The sequence below is a fragment of the Tachypleus tridentatus genome, chromosome 6, assembly GCF_004210375.1.
Source record: "Tachypleus tridentatus isolate NWPU-2018 chromosome 6, ASM421037v1, whole genome shotgun sequence".
In the NCBI taxonomy this organism is placed as follows: domain Eukaryota; kingdom Metazoa; phylum Arthropoda; class Merostomata; order Xiphosura; family Limulidae; genus Tachypleus; species Tachypleus tridentatus.
In genome coordinates, this window is record NC_134830.1 from 164,227,970 (window position 1) to 164,249,759 (window position 21,790).

Here is a 21,790-nt window from a genome sequence, read left to right on the forward strand (position 1 = left end):
GCATGATGCAACCTCAAAAGAAAGTGGTAGCATTAACTTCGGAATTCACAGTATAGAAAAGGTTCACCAAAATCAAGTGCAGAAATAAAGTGACTATAATTAACTGATAAATACTAGTATATGAATTGATTAGAATGAAAACAAAGTAAGAAAATAACCATTTTGTGACAAAAACATTGTGAAGCCTGAAGCACACTAAAGAAAACAGCCTGGCATGGCCAGGTGATTATGACACGCGACTTGTAATCTGAGGGTCGTGGGTTCGAATCCCTGTCACACCACACATGCTCATCCTTTCAGCCATGGGGGTGTTATAAAGTGATGGTCAATCTCACTATTTGTTGATAAAAGAGTAACATGAGAGTTGGCAGTGGGTGGTGATGACTAGCTGCCTTCCCTCTAGTCTTACACTGCTAAATTAGGGATGGTTAGTGCAGATAGCCCTCGTGTAGCTTTCTGCAAAATTCAAAACAAACCAAAGAACACAGCAGAACTCAAATGCTGCCATATAACAAGCAATAGTTCAGTAAAGGAATGCACAGGGAGTCGCATGCATCACATGAGCATGCCTATCCTGTTTGTGAGGATGTGATACATGATGATTTGCAGGAGAGACATGTTGAAAGCTTGCAATTCCAATAGAGGTAGAGTGGAATGCTTGTGGGATATTTAAAGAAAATCTCACATATATAGGGCAGCACTGAATAGAAACAGTTAATCTTCTGATAAAAGGTAAGTGTTTGTGTCTTCTTACATCAAAGCCACATCGGGCTTGCTGCTGAATTCCCCGAGAGGAATCAAAACCCAGATTTTAACACTGTAAACCTGCAGACTTTATAGGCCAACAAATGTTCTGCATGACTGCTGTACGAGCAGGAAACTAAAAGGTAAATACTTTATTGTATCGGAATAATTACACATATTTATAGAAAGCTCAGAGTCAGTTATAGGAGTTTCATCTTATACATGCAGGAAAAATAGAAACAAAGATTCAAAATAAGACAATTTCAAAGTAATCTTTTATGATGAAGCAATAATTTATCAAAAATAATTTCAGTTCATGCATAACATTCATGCTTGTGAAATTACAGCTCGTACAATAACATAAGTCAAAATGAAAACACCTTTGTTGTCTTGACGTGTATTAACCTGGGAATGCTGCTATTTCCTACTCTACACTACTTTAATAAAAAAAGTTTCAAGATTTAACTTTCTACTTTGAACTTCTTCTTAGTAGACAGAAATTACCAAAAATGTTATTTAATATTGAAAACCCAGGAAGCCTAAAAAATGGAAAAGTGTGGGATACTTGTTGACCCAAAATAAGTTTGAGTAAGCACTAGCCACATCATGCAGAACTCTTGTTGGCCTGTAATAGGTTCAAGCAAGTACTAGCTAGATTGTGCAGAGAAGTTGTTGGCCTGTAGTAGGTTCTAGCACACACTAACCACATCATGCAGAATGCTTGTTGGTCTGTAATAGGTTCAAGCATACACTAACCACATTATGCAGAATGCTTGTTGGTCTGTAATAAGTTCAAGCACACACTAGCCACATTATGCAGAACTCTTGTTGGTCTGTAATAGGTTCAAGCACACACTAGCCACATCATGCAGAACTCTTGTTGGCCTGTAACACGTTCAAGCACACACTAGCCACATTATGCAGAACTCTTGTTGGCCTGTAACACGTTCAAGCACACACTAGCCACATCATGCAGAACTCTTGTTGGCCTGTAACACGTTCAAGCACACACTAGCCACATCATGCAGAACTCTTGTTGGCCTGTAACAGGTTCAAGCACACACTAACCACATCATGCAGAACTCTTGTTGGCCTGTAAGAGGTTCAAGCACACACTAGCCACATCAGGCAGAACTCTTGTTGGTCTGTAGTAGGTTCAAGCAAGCACCAGCCAAGTCATGAAAAACACTTGTTGACCTGCAATCAGTGGCATATTTAGATAGGAACGGGAAGATGTTCAGTTCCAGAATCCATTGATAATTTTATTCTATGTAAAATTACATGGAATGTAAGGCCCACAAAAAGTATTAGCTCCTTCGCCCACACAACCTTAAATCTGCCACTGTTTGTAATAGGTTCAAGCAAGCACTAGGCACATCACATTACCTATCTTGATATATACAAATAGACGTATTTAAAAAAAAAAAAAAAACCAGTGTGTGGGAATTTCTGATAACATATTCAATCAGTATAGCTCAACTACAGTACTTAGTACAAGCTAAGTAAATAACACACAAAAACCTTGTTGACAGCAACAGCTAGCACTGAAAGTGTGTTGTCAAAATGTTATCAAATGTTGTTAAATGTTATTACCAGTTTTATTTGAGTTCCTGTGAAGTTATATCACACAAACTACTCATCTATATATACGTCATGCTCCATCAGCACAAGTCTCATATACCACATCATTGTGCACGTTACCTTCTTTATAAATAAGGTGATAAAATAAACATTTAAAAATAATTGTCATACGTATTAATTAAATTACCACATTTAATGATAACATTAGTTATGTGCTACTTTATTATTATGTTTTTAGTAAACTTTTGGGCCGATTAATATGGAATATTGTATCTCAGGACTGCTGTAGGTGACTTAAAAAGGTAGAAACGTTGTTCTCTACTTTTATCAGTAAGTGTTAGTACCCATACCAGCTGTCCCAAGATACATTTTTACTTCAAATGGGTTTTTCGTCATCACGAACATGGATATACATTCACTCATCACATTCTTTGACAAACAAAAATAACACAGAGATATAACTCTAGAAATTACCTGTTTCCTTCTTTATGTAGTACCACTCACCTTGCCAACAGGCTCCAACAGTAAAAACACTGTTGACATCCTTGATTGAATGTAAAGGCCAATCGTCAATAATTTCTGGATTATTAACAGAAGCACTAAACGTACGTCCATCCACATAGAGGGCAGCCTTAAGAGCAATAATCATTAAATTATTTTCTAATAAATTACAAGAGTTTATTAAATTCTGTGTTTTTTCTACTTAATATTTTAAGAAATTTAAAAAGGGATGAAATCTACATGATCCACAAAATATTTATCAGCTGAAGACAGTAGATTAATTTTGATTTATAGACTGAGAAAAAAATAAAATATTTCAATGTTAAAAAGTCTAAGTCAGGGTTAATTCATTTATCATCTATACTAGTAGACCAAAAGTCTGAGATAATAACTGCTGGAAGTATGGAAAAAATGCATACCTGAGGAAAGTTCACACTGACAGCATAATGATGCCATTGGTTGTCACAAACTTCAGACATCTTCCACCTCCACTCAGCAGGTCTGAAGACACTAGGTCTCTCCTGATGAAACTCCCGTCGCAGAAGAAGAATTAGTTTACAGTTCCGAATAAAGATGGAGTAGTGGTGGCGATTGTAAACTGACAAAAAAAAATGTGTAAAACATAATACTGAAATAATTTTTAACAGAGTCTATTCACTCCAGTAAAATAACTATCCATTCAATGTTGAGACATCAATAACACTATAAAAATGGAAAGATTGTGTTTGTTTTTAATTTCGAGCAAAGCTACACGATGGTTAGTGCAGATAGCCTCTCTACGAGGTCTGTTCGAAGTTTGACTGTGTGGGTATTTGGGTATTGATGTTGTTAAATACCCAGGAGGGTCAGGTACATTTGACCTCTTCCTCCCTCCCGAACGATTATAGCGTCTGTCTTTAGGGTTTTTTTTTTTTTGGTTTTTTTTTAAAGCTTTGGGCCAGAGTAAAAGTATAACATCATACTCAGGTCCATTTCAGGGCTCAGTCCATGCATGGACGAACAAGGAGTTTTTTTTTTTTCCATTTAATTTTTTTTTTTTTTTTTTGTATTTTCATATATATATATTTTTTTTGTATTTTTTCTCCTTTTTCTCGATTGAGAGAATGCTACTACTACTTGTAGTAACACAAACACTCACACAGAAAAGAAAGTATTAATTATTATTATTCAATACTTGAATAATAATTAAAAAAGAGAAGAAAATAAAAATAATAATAATGATTAAAAAAAAAGAAAATAATAATTATAAAAATAAAAGAAACAAGGACTAAGTGTCTAGTGCATAGTGGCCAGCTTGTGTTACATTTCTTAAATATATGTTAAAAGGGGAGAGGTATTTAGTACCATTTACATCATGTACGTGATATCTGTCGAGATCACACATTAAGTCATTTTGTGCCAATTCTTATTGAAATATTTTAGAGAATTATGCAAGAGTCTTTCAGCTATTGTATCTATGTTTGCATACTTGTGCATGAATGTGGTTGAGGTGCTACGTGGTACTTTGTATGCTGAAGTTAGTACAGAATTTTGTATACGTTGAAGTTTCTGTACATGTGTGGGTGCTATGTTAATCCAGGCAGGTGATGCATATTCTATTGTTGGTCTAATGTACGTTTTGTAGATTTTAAGTATGTTGTCTGGTGATGTTCCTTGGATTTTACCTGAAAGACTTCTTGCATAGTTTGCTCTTTTCCAGATTCGTATCAGTACATTTTTGATATGTGGTAGCCACGTTAATTTTGAGTCATAGGTTAGACCTAGAAATTTAGCAGAAGTAGCAGTCAGTAAAAGTGATCCATTCATATAGAGTTTTGGTGGATCTTTTTTCAGCTTATTCAGTCTGCTGAATACTATGACTTGGGTTTTGGAATATTAACTTTGATTCTGTATTTCTGGCAGTATTCTTCGATGTTATTTAGGACTGGTTGTAGGTTCGTTGCTGCTATTGACGGAGTGGGGCACTTTTCCAGACTGCTACATCGTCAGCGAACTGTGATGCATAACCTAAATTTAGGTCCGACAGAGGCATATTACTCACGTACATGATAAATAATATAGGGCTAACAACCCCTCCTGCGGGACTCCTGCTTCGGGTGAAAAGGACCCTGAGTGGGCCCCATTTACATTTACTTTACACATTCTGTTATCCAGGAAGTTGGACAGCCAGCGAATAGTTTCCTGGGGTAATGCCATTTCAAGCAATCTATGTCTTAAGCCGTTATGCCACACTGTGTCAAATGCTTTCTCAATGTCGAGAAAGCAAGCTACAGTGCATTCTTTTTGTTGAAGCTGTCGGTAATTGATTCTGTAAGTCGAATCAGGTGGTCTGTAGTTTGGCGGTTTTTCGAAATCCGTTTTGAATTTCTGGTAATTTTGAATTTTCTTCTAAGTAAACTGACAGACGATTACTAATTATCCTCTCTAATACTTTGCCAATACAACTGGTTAAGCTAATCGGGCGGTAGTTGTTTGGTTTATTCGCTGACTTTCCTTCTTTCTGGAACATTAATACTATTGCTTCCTTCCAAGAAACGGGGATATATCCAGCTGATAGTGAGAGATTAAATAACGCTGTTAGGTGTTCATATAATCTCTGAGTGCCTTGTTTTAGGAGGATAGCTTGAATACCATCTTCTCCAGGAGCTTTGTTTTTTGTGTTTTAATAGCAGTTACTACTCTGTAACAGTGATATGTTTTACCAGTTGATGAGTGCTCCAGTCTTTTGTTTTTTTCTTGGTGTGTAATATTGTTGACTGGAAATTTAGGTGTAAAAATGCTTCTGTTTTGGTCAATAAAGTTTGTGACTGTATTATAAAAGTATCTGTTCATGTCTGGTTCATGATGTGTTTTGAACGTGTTTTCTAGGTGTTTTTTAAATATCTCGGCTTTTTCTGTGTTAGTGTATGCTGTTTCTCCATCCAGTTCCAGTGGTGGATATACTGTGTTTGTTGTTCCTGTGTTTGTAAATCTTTTCAAATGTGTCCAGAATTGTTTAGGATCAGTTTTATGATTTAGATCGGAACAGAAGGTGTCCCAGTTTTCTTGTTTCTGTTGTCTGATTAAGTTTCGTATTTTATTTCTTATTGTGTTTATCTGAGTTTTAAGTGTGGGGTTGCGATTTTGAATGTACTGTCTGCGGAGTATACGTCTGTTTTTAATTAAGTGTATTATATCTTTATGTGGTTGCCATGAATGAGTTGTTTTGCGCAGAGGCGATGTCGTAGCCAGTGAGGTTAATCCGAGGCGCGACTATTGCTAGTTGAAAACTTTTCCCAATACGAGGTCTGTTCAAAAAATACGCAGGCTGTTTGAATTGCGCGGCTCCAGTTGGTTCCAGGGGAATCCGCTTGGTGTCGCTAGGTTCGCACAGATCAGCTGATTACGACGCCATTTCCCGATTGCAGATATCTTCATTTGTGTATTAGCTACGCGGTTTTAAGTGAAGTGCGATTTTTTCGTTTGGCGGATTTCAGAATGAATGACCTGAAGGAGCAACGACTTGCTGTGAAATTTAGTGTTAAACTTGGAAAATCTGCGACTGAAATTTTTGCTATGCTTAACACGGCTTACGGTGATGTTGCTATGAAGCGTATGGCATGTTTCAAGTGGCATGAACGTTTTAAGGATGTTCGACAGTCCATTGAAGATGATGAGCGTCCTGGACGTCCTTCCACGTCAACTGATGACCCACACGTCGACAATCTCAACACCCTGGTGCGGGCAAATCGACGTCTGACTATCAGGGAGTTTGCTGAAGAGTGTGGGATATCAGTTGGATCTTGTTACGAGATTTGGACCGAAAAATTGAAGATGCACCAAGTTGCTGCGAAATTAGTGCCTCAGAACTCGTGAGTTTTTGGCCAAACACTCGATCACTGTTCTTCCCACCCCACGCCCCTACTCACCTGACCTTGCTCCTTGCAATTTTTTCTTGTTCCCCAAACTCAAAAGACCCTTGAAAGGAAAAAGATTTGAGACGATTCCCGAGATTAAGGCAAATGCGACGAAGGAGCTGGAGGACATTACAAAAGAAGCGTACCAGGACTGATTCAACAAGTGGAAACACCGTTGGGATAAGTATGTGCGTTGGGGAGGAGAGTACTTTGAAGGGGACCCAGACCTGTAACTTCTAAATAAAGTACATTTTGTTTTATGACGTCAGTCCGCGTATTTTTTTAACAGCCCTCGTATTTTTGCAGTGAAAGACTAGAGCAGTGGTTCCCAACCAAGGGTGCAAGATAGTGTTCCAGGGGATGTGAGATAACATTTGTTTTGGCCACCTTCACCTTTATTCTTAAATAAATAATTACTGTGAGGTGTGTGGGGCATAAAAAAGGTTCGGAACCAATGGGTCATTAGAGGGAAGGCAGCTAGTCATCGCTACCCGCCGCCAAATCTTGGGCTACTCTTTTACCAACGACTAGTGGGATTAACCGTCACATTATAACGCCCCCACTGCTGAAAGGGCGAGCATTTTTGGCATGACAGGAATTCGAACCTGTAACCCTGAGATTGCAATTAGAGTGTCCTAACCACCTGGCCATGCTAGGCCTCGTAAAGCTTTTAGAAAGTAGCCAAGCAATTTGTTTTTGTTCTCATGTTTCAAAAACTTCAAACTGCCTGTATTTTTTTTTAATTTAAATTTCTGTATTTTCTTTACAGTTTATTCGTCCATTCAGTCTTACATGAGCTCCTACAAGTCTTAGGTCCTGTGTAAATAGTCATATACTTCTAAACAATATATATACATACACCATTGCAAGTTAATGTCAGTGGTATGATTGAACAAATATTACTTATTTTCCGTCTGCAAATATATCTTTTTAACGACCTTTTTTTTTTTTCTTAAATAGTTTTATTGCTACGTAACTTACAAGCTGTCCTTACTGTAACAACAACAACAATAGTGGTTGTTTTTACAAACTTTATTGGCTATTTCCAAGGGAAGTTTAACTTCACAGAATAATTGTAGCCGTGTACAGGGTTGCCTAAGTCCCTACCCATCCATATATCTTATGTATCCAGTGTATCTGTGTGCTGTCCCTCATTCTCGCTGCATAATATTATGCGACGCCATGTTCTGCGAGACATTTTCCTCAACATAGCAGGGGTTATTGTTCCAAATGCCGCGGTAACAGCTGCCTTCAACTCATCATTAGTATCGTAACGTTGTTTAAACACAATGTGAAAGGGTAGGGACTTACAGACCGCCCTGTACTTTAACAGTTTTCTTGTATTTTCTCTTGTTACGCCTATTCATACACATATGTAATTATTATTCGAAATTTTATTCTTGAGAAGTTGCTTGGTACAGAGCAAAGTCAAGCAGAAAAACAATTTTTATTAAGGCGGTTGACAATCGATGCTATTGGGAACATCTATGCTAACGTAAATAGGTAGGCAGTGTAAGCTACGAGACAACGTCCACATTCTATCTCGTTTAAATACTTAAAAAAAAAAAATTGAAATGCGACAATCTCAAAAAGTTTTTCCCAACTATAATTTATAAAAATATTTTATTTAAAAAAACAACAAAAAACTCAATTTTCAAAAGCACAAATACAAAGTCCGCATTTCATAACGTTACACCTTAATTGCCTAAGATAAAGCCACGAGAACGAACCTCCGAGATTCTCTGTAAACCCTGTCAAATCCATCAAAATTTATGAATCCTTTTGGACTAGGGAAAGAACAAAAGTAAAAGCTGGCTCTTCATGACTATTTACATAATTCATAACTCCAGGGAAAATTCTTTATATATGATGAGAGTGAAATGAGCAAAACAGATGAGAAGCGTTTCTTTGCTTCTTAAAAATAAGATTAAAAGTTTTTCTCCAAAATTACCAGTACATACTTGTATTACCACTAGATGGCACGCAATTTAATCATTATTTTCGATTCCAGTCACCGTATGTTTTTCTTTGTTTTTTTTTAAATATCGCATCCAATCAAATGAAAACCATCGTTGGTGAAAAATGAAATACAAAAATACAGATGTGGGCGAATCTGCAAGCTATATTACTTGCAGTCAACGTGATAGTGGACTATAGAGTTTAGTGTATTAAATCCAGATATCCAGGCTTTCAGTGTGAACTATAGATACTTTCAACTGGATCACACTCGTTACGGAAATGTCATTATATTACTTTTTAAAACTTGTATATATGCTATATAAATTTTGTCATGGTCATAAACACCAAAGTTATTCTTTAAAGAATGTCAAAACACACTAGCAGACGACTTCAGTAAAAAACAGTGAGTCTTAGAGAGTAAAACTCTGCATTGTTCCTGATTAACGCCCCAGGTAACGTGGCAAACTGCAAAATGGGCGCTAATTTTTCTCGTGATTTATTGATTTCAGTGGTAAAGAGTATGTATATGTTTGTCTTTTTTTACTTTTTTTCAAATCAAAATTACGGTAGTAAAAAGGGATTACAACAGAGAATTATATGCTGTAATATAACTGTCACATACGGTAAGCTTTATAAAAATACTGGGGGACAATAAGTAGAGAGATGGTCTTAAATAAATAAATATTCTCAGTAGTATAGGGGTACTTGAGACTTACGTGAAGATGCCCTGTAGTATAGGGGTACCTGAGACATACGTAAGACGCCCAGTAGTATAGGGGTACCTCAAACGTAAGTGAAAACTCCCAGTAGTATAGGGGTACTTGAAACTTAAGTGACGACTTCCAGTAGTATAGGGGTACCTCAAACTTAAGTGAAGACTTCCAGTAGTATAGGGGTACTTGAGACTCATGTGAAGATTCCCAGTAGTATAGGGGTACTTGAAACTTAAGTGAAGATTTCCAGTAGTATAGGGGTACTTGAGACTCATGTGAAGACTCCCAGTAGTATAGGGGTACTTGAGACTCATGTGAAGACTCCAGTAGTATAGGGGTACTTGAGACTCATGTGAAGACTCCAGTAGTATAGGAGGACTTGAGACTCATGTGAAGACTCCAGTAGTATAGGGGTACTTGAGACTCATGTGAAGACTCCCAGTAGTATAGGGGTACTTGAGACTCATGTGAAGACTCCAGTAGTATAGGGGTACTTGAGACTCATGTAAAGACTCCAGTAGTATAGGAGGACTTGAGACTCATGTGAAGACTCCAGTAGTATAGGGGTACTTGAGACTCATGTGAAGACTCCCAGTAGTATAGGAGGACTTGAGACTCATGTGAAGACTCCAGTAGTATAGGGGTACTTGAGACTCATGTGAAGACTCCAGTAGTATAGGGGTACTTGAGACTCATGTAAAGACTCCAGTAGTATAGGAGGACTTGAGACTCATGTAAAGACTCCAGTAGTATAGGGGTACTTGAGACTCATGTGAAGACTCCAGTAGTATAGGGGTACTTGAGACTCATGTAAAGACTCCAGTAGTATAGGGGTACTTGAGACTCATGTGAAGACTCCCAGTAGTATAGGGGTACTTGAGACTCATGTGAAGACTCCCGTAGTATAGGGGTACTTGAGACTCATGTGAAGACTCCAGTAGTATAGGAGGACTTGAGACTCATGTGAAGACTCCAGTAGTATAGGAGGACTTGAGACTCATGTGAAGACTCCCAGTAGTATAGGGGTACTTGAAACTCATGTGAAGACTCCAGTAGTATAGGGGTACTTGAGACTCATGTGAAGACTCCAGTAGTATAGGGGTACTTGAGACTCATGTGAAGACTCCAGTAGTATAGGGGTACTTGAGACTCATGTGAAGATTCCCAGTAGTATAGGGGTACTTGAGACTCATGTGAAGACTCCAGTAGTATAGGGAGGACTTGAGACTCATGTGAAGACTCCAGTAGTATAGGGTACTTGAGACTCATGTGAAGACTCCAGTAGTATAGGGGTACTTGAGACTCATGTAAAGACTCCAGTAGTATAGGGGTACTTGAGACTCATGTGAAGACTCCCAGTAGTATAGGGGTACTTGAGACTCATGTGAAGACTCTAGTAGTATAGGGGTACTTGAGACTCATGTGAAGACTCCAGTAGTATAGGAGGACTTGAGACTCATGTGAAGACTCCAGTAGTATAGGAGGACTTGAGACTCATGTGAAGACTCCAGTAGTATAGGAGGACTTGAAACTCATGTGAAGACTCCAGTAGTATAGGGGTACTTGAGACTCATGTGAAGACTCCAGTAGTATAGGGGTACTTGAGACTCATGTGAAGACTCCAGTAGTATAGGGGTACTTGAGACTCATGTGAAGACTCCAGTAGTATAGGAGGACTTGAGACTCATGTGAAGACTCCCAGTAGTATAGGGGTACTTGAAACTCATGTGAAGACTCCAGTAGTATAGGGGTACTTGAGACTCATGTGAAGACTCCAGTAGTATAGGGGTACTTGAGACTCATGTGAAGATTCCCAGTAGTATAGGGGTACTTGAGACTCATGTGAAGACTCCAGTAGTATAGGGGTACTTGAGACTCATGTGAAGACTCCAGTAGTATAGGAGGACTTGAGACTCATGTGAAGACTCCAGTAGTATAGGGGTACTTGAGACTCATGTGAAGACTCCAGTAGTATAGGGGTACTTGAGACTCATGTAAAGACTCCAGTAGTATAGGGGTACTTGAGACTCATGTGAAGACTCCCAGTAGTATAGGAGGACTTGAGACTCATGTGAAGACTCCAGTAGTATAGGAGGACTTGAGACTCATGTGAAGACTCCAGTAGTATAGGAGGACTTGAAACTCATGTGAAGACTCCAGTAGTATAGGGGTACTTGAGACTCATGTGAAGACTCCAGTAGTATAGGGGTACTTGAGACTCATGTGAAGACTCCCAGTAGTATAGGGGTACTTGAGACTCATGTGAAGATTCCCAGTAGTATAGGGGTACTTGAGACTCATGTGAAGACTCCAGTAGTATAGGGGTACTTGAGACTCATGTGAAGACTCCCAGTAGTATAGGGGTACTTGAGACTCATGTGAAGATTCCCAGTAGTATAGGGGTACTTGAGACTCATGTGAAGACTCCAGTAGTATAGGGGTACTTGAGACTCATGTGAAGACTCCCAGTAGTATAGGAGGACTTGAGACTCATGTGAAGACTCCAGTAGTATAGGGGTACTTGAGACTCATGTGAAGACTCCCAGTAGTATAGGAGGACTTGAGACTCATGTGAAGACTCTCATGCCCAGTCCAAATGTGAGTTATCAAAGTAAATAAAAAAAAAAGCTATCAACAACTTCAGCCCAGATTTAAACACAAAGTAAGCAGTTGCCAAAATTATATATATATATTTGTTTTTTCCTTGGCAGAACATGAAATAAATATGGATTACCAAGTACGCTCATCTAATTTATTAAAAGGGTAACACGTGATAAGGCAGACGCATGGAGAAACGAAAGAAAAGGCTTAGATGAGAGACAAATCAATAGAGATAACTTGATGAAGTAAAAACGAACATACTAAAAACTGGCAAAGACTGACAGATGACAGTGGATAACTAATGACGAAGATCTACAGAAATATGGTGTTCAGTATTTAATTAAAAGGCTCTGACATGAATGGTTACAGCACAAACAGTGTACTGGAATGATGGATGTTTTTATTTATAAGTGAAGCAGAAAATGACGGATAGACAGACCGTTAATCTTAAAAACTCATTTACCCAAGTTTTGACGAGTACAGTAGAGAAATGCGGTACTTGAGAGATTTAATACATATGTAGATAAAATCAAGTGTATAAACAAAATACACATTATACGTGGAGAAATAAGTGGGAAGAAAATATATTTAAAAAAAATTGTTCACTGTTCATTCAAGTTCGTTGCGCCACCACGTGGATTTTTGAATAATAAAGTGATAACATTTCTAGCTCACGTGCAAAGTGAAAATGTTGGATACGTTTTTTTACGTCAACAAACATTTTTTTCACGAGTTATAACGAGGTACACTTGCGATTAAAAAGAAATTATATTACTAGTTTGGTTGAAGAATTGTGTTTAACTTATCGACACAGAACGTGTCACGCTAGAAATCGGGTTTCGATACCTGTAGTGGGAAGTGCGTATCTAAACCTATTGTAACAACACAGTTCGACTTACCAGCTTCTTGCACACGTTTTTTCTCTTATTGCCTTAATATTAAAACACTTATAACTATGTGTTGTTTTCTTTTCTTTGGGTAATTTTTCAGTTTCCACTTTTACTGGATTGTGATTAATGAATGGGTTAACACCAACACGCGACTTACCGTTGGCCAGGTTTGGTTTGTTTTGAATTTCGCGCAAACCTCTATATGCGCTAGCCAGCCGTTCCTAATTTAGCAGTGTAAGACTAGAGGGAAGGCTGCTAGTCATTACCACCCACAGCCAACTCTTGGACTACTCTTATACCAACGAATAGTGGGATTGACGGCAAACATTATAACGCCACCACGCCTCTGTGGTTCTTCAGCAGTAAATCTAAAGACTTACAGTACTAAAGACTGGGCTTAGATACCCATGCTGGGCAGACCGTAGAAAGCCCATAGTGTAGTTTTGTACTTCAAAATATACAAGCGTTTCTTATTCGAGATATTTCATTAGATAATGGTTCCTCCAGTGAAACATATGTCTACAGACTTGCAACGCTTGAAACCGGGTTTCGCTATCCATGCTGGGCAGAGCACAGAAAGCCCATTGTGTAGTTTTGTACTTGAAAACATACAAACGTTTCTTATTCGAATCATTAAATAATGCTCCATCAGTGGCACAGCAGATTGTTTACACACTAAAAACACTAGAAACCGGATTTCGATATACGTGGTTGGCAGAGCAGAGAGAGATCATTGTCCATCTTTGTGCTTAATCATAGACAAAGAGACAATTAAGTAATAATGTCTGTTGACCGAAAACTTGTACCTTGGAAGTGCTTATTTGAACCTACTGTCACAATAAAGTTCGACCTACCAGCACCTTACCTACACATTTTCCTTATTACCTCAACATTATGTATTAACCTATACAAATGTTCCTGTTCATCCAACTTTACTCACCTATCTATGAAACCTTATACCATTTAATCCCCTCATCTTATGACTTTCATCTTATAACAGCCATCTTTTACCTCATTTATCCACTGTTTTGCCCATGAACTTCTAATTTATTTCTTTTCAATCCATTCCATTCTTCTCACTTTTATGGTTTATCCACAACCTCAGCGTCCTCGAAGAGGCCAAGATCAGCAGCATTGAAGCCACCATCAAGAGACGTCTCCGATGGACAGGCCATATGCTCCGAATGGATGACAGCCGACTTCCGAAACAACCCCTGTATGGTCAACTGAAAAACGGGAAACGAATAAGAGGAAGACAGAAGAAGCGGTTCAAGGATGGCCTGAAGACAACACTCAAGAGCTGCAACACTGATGTTGCTCTCCATGAAACTCTCGCTCACGACCGAACCACCTGGAGATCCCTTATCCATCAAGGAGCAAAATTCTTTGAGTCATCAAGAAGACAACACATTGAAGAGAAGCGAGAGAAGAAAAATCAACGTCAGCTACTAATAAAACCTCTCCTTCCCCCTGAACTGACCTACCCTCACTACCAGAAGACCTGTGCTGCAAGGATTGGCTTCATTAGCCATCTCCAGACCATCATCCTCGACCTCGAGGGATCGCCACGACGACAAGTTTATCCACAATACAACTTGCGATCAGATCATTCTTTCTATATCTCCACAGTACTTGAGTATAAACCCATTACTAACATAGTTCCACCCTCAATCCATCAGTTTTATTTTTTATCATTCTACATGTACTTCTAGCTGCGACCCACAAAATAACATATGCAGTAATTTTTACGCCCCTCACTTAAATTTAAGTTCTTTATTTTATCATTTTCACACACACAAAATATATGCTATGCTTTCTTGCAGGCATCATGTGTTAGACTAATAAATCCTGGTCTATTTGAAAAACAAAAACTGAGCAGTCGGACAAAAATAACTCACGTAGGCGTAAATTTATTTGATTAAACAACACATAAAGTAAACAACAAAGTGTTGTAATGGTATTTGTAATAGCGCACAGAGTATGCAACAGTTATGAACATTCAGTGCACGACAGTTTTACAAGGTGAAACAAAGATACTATGGCCCGGCATGGCAAGGTGGTTTAGGCGCTCGACTCGTAATAAGAGGGTCGCAGGTTCGAATCCCTGTGACACCAGACATGATTGTCCTTTCAGCTGTGGGGGCGATATAATGTTACTATCAATCCAATTATTCGTTGGTAAAAGAGTAGCCCAAGAGTTGGCCTTCCCTCTTGTCCTACCCTGCTAAATTAGGGACGGCTAGCGCAGATAGTCCTCATGTGGCGTTGCGCGAAATTTAAAACAAACAGACAAACAATCATTTGCCACCTAATACGTTGTGAACGACAAGACTGCCTCATCGCGACATCTGAAAGGTTATACGATGGAACTCTCTTTACCATGATCGTCAGCATTACAGATGATGTGCTCTTTCATGTGGTGAGATGCGTGGTTGGGCTCAGGGTATCGCTCATGCTTCATCCAGAAGGCCACAGTGAAGTTGTTCGTCAGGTTGTGGTTTAACACCGTCTCGGGAACAACAACGCTGGTGGCACCATCAAATTGATAAATCTGGTCGCTCTCGTGGCCATCATCTGTAGGGATGTTCCTTGTCCACGAAACTCCTAGCTCAGGTGTGGGAAGCAGATCCACACTTTCTGTGCTGGCACCTGAGGACAGCATTATGTAAAAAAAAACAACAAAAAAAAACAAGTTAGTAAAACAATGCATAACAACAGAAATTACATATAAACCTCTTCAGTTTCTACATAAGTATCATACAGTAAACTTAAGCCATTTAAATAATTTTCCTTAATAAAGCAAATTGATTTGGCGGACTGATATACCAAGTGACGTCACAAGTCATGTATGACGTAACACGATGAATCACTACAGTGCTGAAATGAACAAGTACGGTACAATCATCTGACGGTGGGTGGGTGGTGACCAATATTAGTACTGGCTGAGCATGCTGTCAGTGAAAAATTACAGAAGTAAAGTTTACTTTTATCACATCACATCACGTTTTCTTCCACGTGACATAAAGAACATTTTATGTCTGCAAAACCACGTGGTTCTATAAATATTCATTTAGTTATTAAGGATGTTTAAGTATCTTACAAAATTGTTCACAAGATCACTTGTGTAGAGATATTACAAACTCAATAACAATAATAAATAACTTATGAATAAATACATACGCAATCAGTTGACATGTCCTCTCGAACAAAGGGGATTTTTATCTGTTTTATTTATAAAGGCCAGATTAGACTTTGTTTGAATTATATAACTGAGGCATTATACTTAACAAAAGCACTGAAAAGGTTTTTACTTGTTTTTTAACCATTAACAAGCCAGGAAAAAAATTTCAGGTCATTGAAACAAACACGTCAATCTTCATTTAATCTTTCGTTTATACTACTTAAATTATGGTAATTTTTTCGTCCCATCTGTTTCCGATGCTCACTGAGCAGAAGAAACAAGCAGAATCGAGTGAAGTCGCACACAGAAAACTGACTAGTCAAAACGATTTGTGTAATGGGCCTTTTAAATCTGACCAGTTTATTCATAGTTAAAGCTTCTTGGAAAAACTGTACAACCGAAAAAAGTATTTAGGACAATATAACACCAGCTTCAACACGATCCAGTTCAGTAACTATAAAGCACTGTTCTTTGTTTGGTAACCGTAATCTGAGGGTCGCGGGTTCCAATCCCCGTCGCACCAAACAAGCTTGCCCTTTCAGCCGTGGGGGCTTTATAAAGTTATGGTCAGTCCTACTATGCGTTGGTAAAAGAGTAGCCCAAGAGTTGACGGTGGGTAGTGATGACTAGTCTTACACTGCTAAATTAAGGACGACTAGCACAGATAACCCTCGTGTAGCTTTGCGCGAAACTCGAAACAAATTGTTTGGTAACTAAGTAACAGGTGAAAACAGATTACAGAGTACGGGTGTAGTAGTTTTGAGTTATCAAGAAAAGGCCTTACTAACAGTTATCAGTAACTGACACGTTAACTCTTAGCTGATTTTTTTTTTTTTTTTAAATTTCGCGCAAAGCTACACAAGGGTTACCTGCGCTAGCCATCCCTAATTTAGCAGTGTAAGAGAAAGGCAGCTTGTCATCACCACCAACCGCTTGCTCTTGGGATAATCTTTTACAAACAAATAGTGGGATTAACCGTCACATTATATCGCCCCCACGGCTGAAAGGGCGCGCATGTTTGGTGTGACGGAGATTCGAAAACGCGACCCTCGGATTACGAGTCGAGTGCCTCAATCATCTGTTTATGCTGGGCCTCTTTAGTTGGTGATACATTTAGTTTGTTTGTTTGTTTTGAATCTCGCGCAAAGCTACACAAGGGGCTATCTACGCTAGCCGTCCCTGATTTAGCAGTGTAAGACTAGAGGGAAGGCAGTTAGTTATCACCACCCACCGCCAACTCATGGGGTAGTCTTTTACAAACAAATAGTGGGATTAACCGTCACATTCTAAAGCCCCCACGGCTGAAAGGGCGAGCATGACTGGTGTGACGGTGATTCGAACCCGCGAACCTCAGGTTACAAGTCGAGCGCCCTAACCACCTGGCCGTATCAAGTTATTTAGTAAATAACTCGCTTGTTGTAATTAAGTCCAGTATTCCATCCACACCCCACATTAGAAACTTTAAAGCTACATCTCTGCTTGTTTATTATACTAAGAAATATATCTCCCTCTATATGTTCCTCCTTATCCATGTTGACAGATTACTGTAAGGTGTTTTCTCTGCTGTTCACTTACATTTTAATTGAATCGTCGGACTCAGTATTTTAAATGTCATGAAAACGCTTTGCGATACCAGTTGGAAAGCAAATTTTCTGTTAACTCCAATCTGCGACAAACACAAAACCAGTTTTTATCAGAGGTGACACATAAAAGCTAACAGTATACAAGGGCCGGCATGGCCAGGTGGTTAAGGCGCTTGACTTGTAATCTAAGGGTTGCAGGTTCGAATCTCCATTACACCAAACATGCTCGGCCTTTCAGCTGTGGGGGTGTTATAAAGTTACAACCAATCCCGCTATTCATTGGTAAAAGAGTAGCCAATAGTTGAGAGTGGGTGGTGAAAATTAGCTGCCTTCCCTCTAATCTTACACTGCTAAATTAAGGACGGCTAGCGCAGATAGCCCTCGTGTAGCTTTAGCCGAAATTTAAAAAAAAACATAGTAAACAAGACAGTAATCAATAAACCCTATTCAGAGGTATCAAAATGAAGCGTGTTTTTTCATCCAGTGTAATACGAGGCTTAGACGAAGACACTGCTTTTCTCATAGATCAACCAACTGGTAGAAACTCGTCTAAAGTTCGTTCAAAGGCAGAAGTCTCAAGGGAGGTCAAATACAGTGCGAAAGTTATTAACCCTGTTTATCATCAGTTGATGAGAGAACGAAAATTAATTAGTAGAGTTTACGATTCGAAATTTGTTTGTTGATTCATCGAAAATCACAACAAAACCCAACTTAGCAAACAAGACATCTATTATTATCTGTGTATATCTGGAGAGAGAATGTAAGCAAGTTATAAGAAACCGTGAGCAAAAGCAATGGAGAATATTATGCTAATTTGTCAACCCGCACTACCTCTGTAATATCGAATGCCTTTTGTCAATACCACGCCTCATCTGTCTGGCTGGTATACAACAGGTGTAGCAGGGGCCGTGATTAACGTGATAAATACAGTGTTAACAAGCCACCTATAGATTAGTATCATCACTATATTTCTTTCTTCTAAACGTCTGATTGCGCTCAAGATGTACTCGATTTTTAAAGAGTTAGGCTTACCGCACAATTTGCGCTGAGATTCTACAGAATACGTGTCACGGTCACAACCCTTTCCAATATGATCCGTGGTCAAGGAGATCCTGGTGGACAGCTTGGCTGGTTCGCAAGGGAGATCGCATAGATCCAACTTCGCACTTGGAAACAACTTCTGTCGGCCGGACTGTGGAAGATATTCTATTCTCTCGTGGATCCCTGGAATAGAAACGATGCTACTAAGCACGTGCTAGAAAATTCTGTGAAGGCTCTAATTTCATAGATTACTCATTCTTGTTATGTGTTATTAACGAATAGATGCTTTCGCCCAATTTCCCAAATTTTAGGTTTGTGGCATTAATCGATTAAATTATGAACGATACTGTTATTTGAAAAAAACTAATGCATCCACATACGTCAGTACTTTAACGTTCGGCATTACCTTCTTTATTATGATATTATTGCTAAATTGCATAAAAAATATTCGTTCCACCTCTATTTCCACAACAGCGACATCATTATGCACTCACACTTAATTTGTTCTCCCAGTATTGAACACCTGAGGATTACCTAACTTCCAAGATGGAATGTAAGGCTTCTAATTGTAAAACTAGGCCTACCTGCTGATCACGTAAGCGCATAAACCTCTTTACTTATGTTGTCACTGCTGTAATTAAAGTGGAGATCTCAAGCTGGTGAGTAATAGTGATTAACTTATTAGATCATACTTGTTAGAAAACTTTAAATATTCAATTAACCAGTACAATGTTTCATCAAGTACACAATGCGTGTAAGAAAAGAATTTTTATTTATGGTAAAGCTATTGTCGATATTTGATGCCATTCCTAATAATGTCAGAAAATAATTTGTATTTATGGTAAAGCTATTGTCGACATTTGATGCCGTTCCTAATCAAGTATACACAACGTGTAAGAAAATAATTTATATTTATGGTAAAGTTATTGTAGATATCTGATGCCGTTTCTAATCTTGATCTACTGACCAAAGGAAATGGAATTGGTTCTACCACCCACTATATATGTTAAAGGGACTGACTGTCAAACTTTTAATGAAATCACTGTTTAAAATTCGGGGAATGTTTTATGGCACATCACAGTTTAAAGCCCGGATAGGCCTTGAAATCCAGAGTTCTGTCATAGGACCGACCCACGATAATCAGAGACGACTTCACACGACAAGGTAAAAGGTTCGTTATGCTAAGGACTGTTAGGGGCAATTTTAGTCTTATCTGACGAAGACCAGGTATGATCATAATTCCTTCACAAACTATAAGTTATCTGAAAACACTGTTTCAGTCGCCCTTTGTCTTTTGTTCCATATGGATGCCTCTCCTTATCAATTTCCTAAATTGAGGGTGGGGGGCTGGGCCCCCTAAGGACCACTTTCACTTTAAAAATGCATATTATAATAAATTGTCCGTTTACGTTATTTCCTTTACTTAGAGTTCCTAACTTTAGGAAGTATTACTTAAACTTACGTCTGTACAATACGGATCAACAGCGACGTTATCAAATTACTGGGTACTTAAATAATTATCCACTCTTTCTCTAATGATTTATTCAATGTTTATGTCGTCTTACATCAGTGCTAACACTATACGGATCAAATCCTTGTCATATTTAATCCCAACACTCATGTTAAACACGCTGATTCTCAATTTAAAAAATATATGCACAGCCGTGTGATCTCGTTTTCTGTTTAACTGTGTTATATAATTTCTCCCACAATATCTTAGGAAACCACTTCAATGGGTGAATGATGTATAATTGAAAAGAAAACCATGAATTTCTGTTTACCTTCATCCCCCCCCCTAAAAACTAAATAAGAAAAGCTTAATGTCATCCTTGCATGTATAACTGTTTTAACATTCAAATTTACCTCCATAAACAACGTTCCATTTAATTATAGTACTATACGAAGAAAGAATGAGGTTTATATCTGGTGATATTTTGGGTGGAATTGAAACTGTACGAAAAGTTTTTTAAGTTTTATTTTATTCAGGAATAAATATTTTTATATCCACAGATAAACAAATGTTGGGCAATTTTAATACACATAGACTTAACAATAAACGTTTACACACACTCAGAGTTACTTAAAATACACTTCAGGCTTAATAATAATAATAATAACCTTTCACGTGCTTCCTCAGAATTACCAGAAACACACTTTAGTCTTAACAATAAACGTTTACACACACTCAGAGTTACTTTAAATACACTTCAGGCTTAATAATAATAATAACCTTTCACGTGCTTCCTCAGAATTACCAGAAACACACTTTAGTCTTAACAATAAACGTTTACACACACTCAGAGTTACTTTAAATACACTTCAGGCTTAATAATAATAATAACCTTTCACGTGCTTCCTCAGAATTACCAGAAACACACTTTAGTCTTAACAATAAGTTTTCACACACATCAGAGTTAGTTAAAATACACTTCAGGCTTAATAATAATAATAATAACCTTTCACGTGCTTCCTCAGAATTACCAGAAACACACTTTAGTCTTAACAATAAACGTTTACACACACTCAGAGTTACTTTAAATACACTTCAGGCTTAATAATAATAACCTTTCACGTGCTTCCTCAGAATTACCAGAAACACACTTTAGTCTTAACAATAAACGTTTACACACACTCAGAGTTACTTTAAATACACTTCAGGCTTAATAATAATAATAACCTTTCACGTGCTTCCTCAGAATTACCAGAAACACACTTTAGTCTTAACAATAAGTTTTCACACACATCAGAGTTAGATAAATTCAATTCGGTCTCAAGAATAACCTTTCACATGCTTCTTAAAGTTAAGTTCACTTCTGTCTTAACAATATACTTTCACACATCTCAAAGTTACCTTAAATACACTTCAACCTTAATAATATATTTTCACACATCTCAGTGTTACGTTAAATACACTTAAGTCGTAACAATAAACTTTCACACACCTCAGAGTTACTTTTAATCTTCTTTCGTCTCTTCGACAAAGTTTCACACACCTCAAGAAACAAAACTACCAAAATTTTTATTACGAAAACTTGTTTCTTCTGCTTTAGTAATACAAAATGATGTCACGTATCAATAACTAAATGGATTATTTTAATTT

At 38.0% G+C, this 21,790-nt stretch overlaps 1 protein-coding gene and 1 pseudogene across 1 annotated transcript in view; one reads left to right on the forward strand and one right to left on the reverse strand.

The window, feature by feature from the left end:
* LOC143254341 (calsyntenin-1-like) overlaps positions 1-21,790 on the reverse strand; it is a 90,089-nt gene that overhangs the window by 11,756 nt on the left and 56,543 nt on the right. Inside the window, 4 exon segments of the mRNA XM_076509374.1 lie at positions 2,830-2,956; positions 3,246-3,424; positions 15,265-15,534; positions 18,682-18,873. Of these exon segments, the coding sequence (XP_076365489.1) occupies positions 2,830-2,956; positions 3,246-3,424; positions 15,265-15,534; positions 18,682-18,873 (768 nt within the window).
* On the forward strand, positions 6,028-6,110 carry LOC143254669 (U4 spliceosomal RNA; annotated as a pseudogene).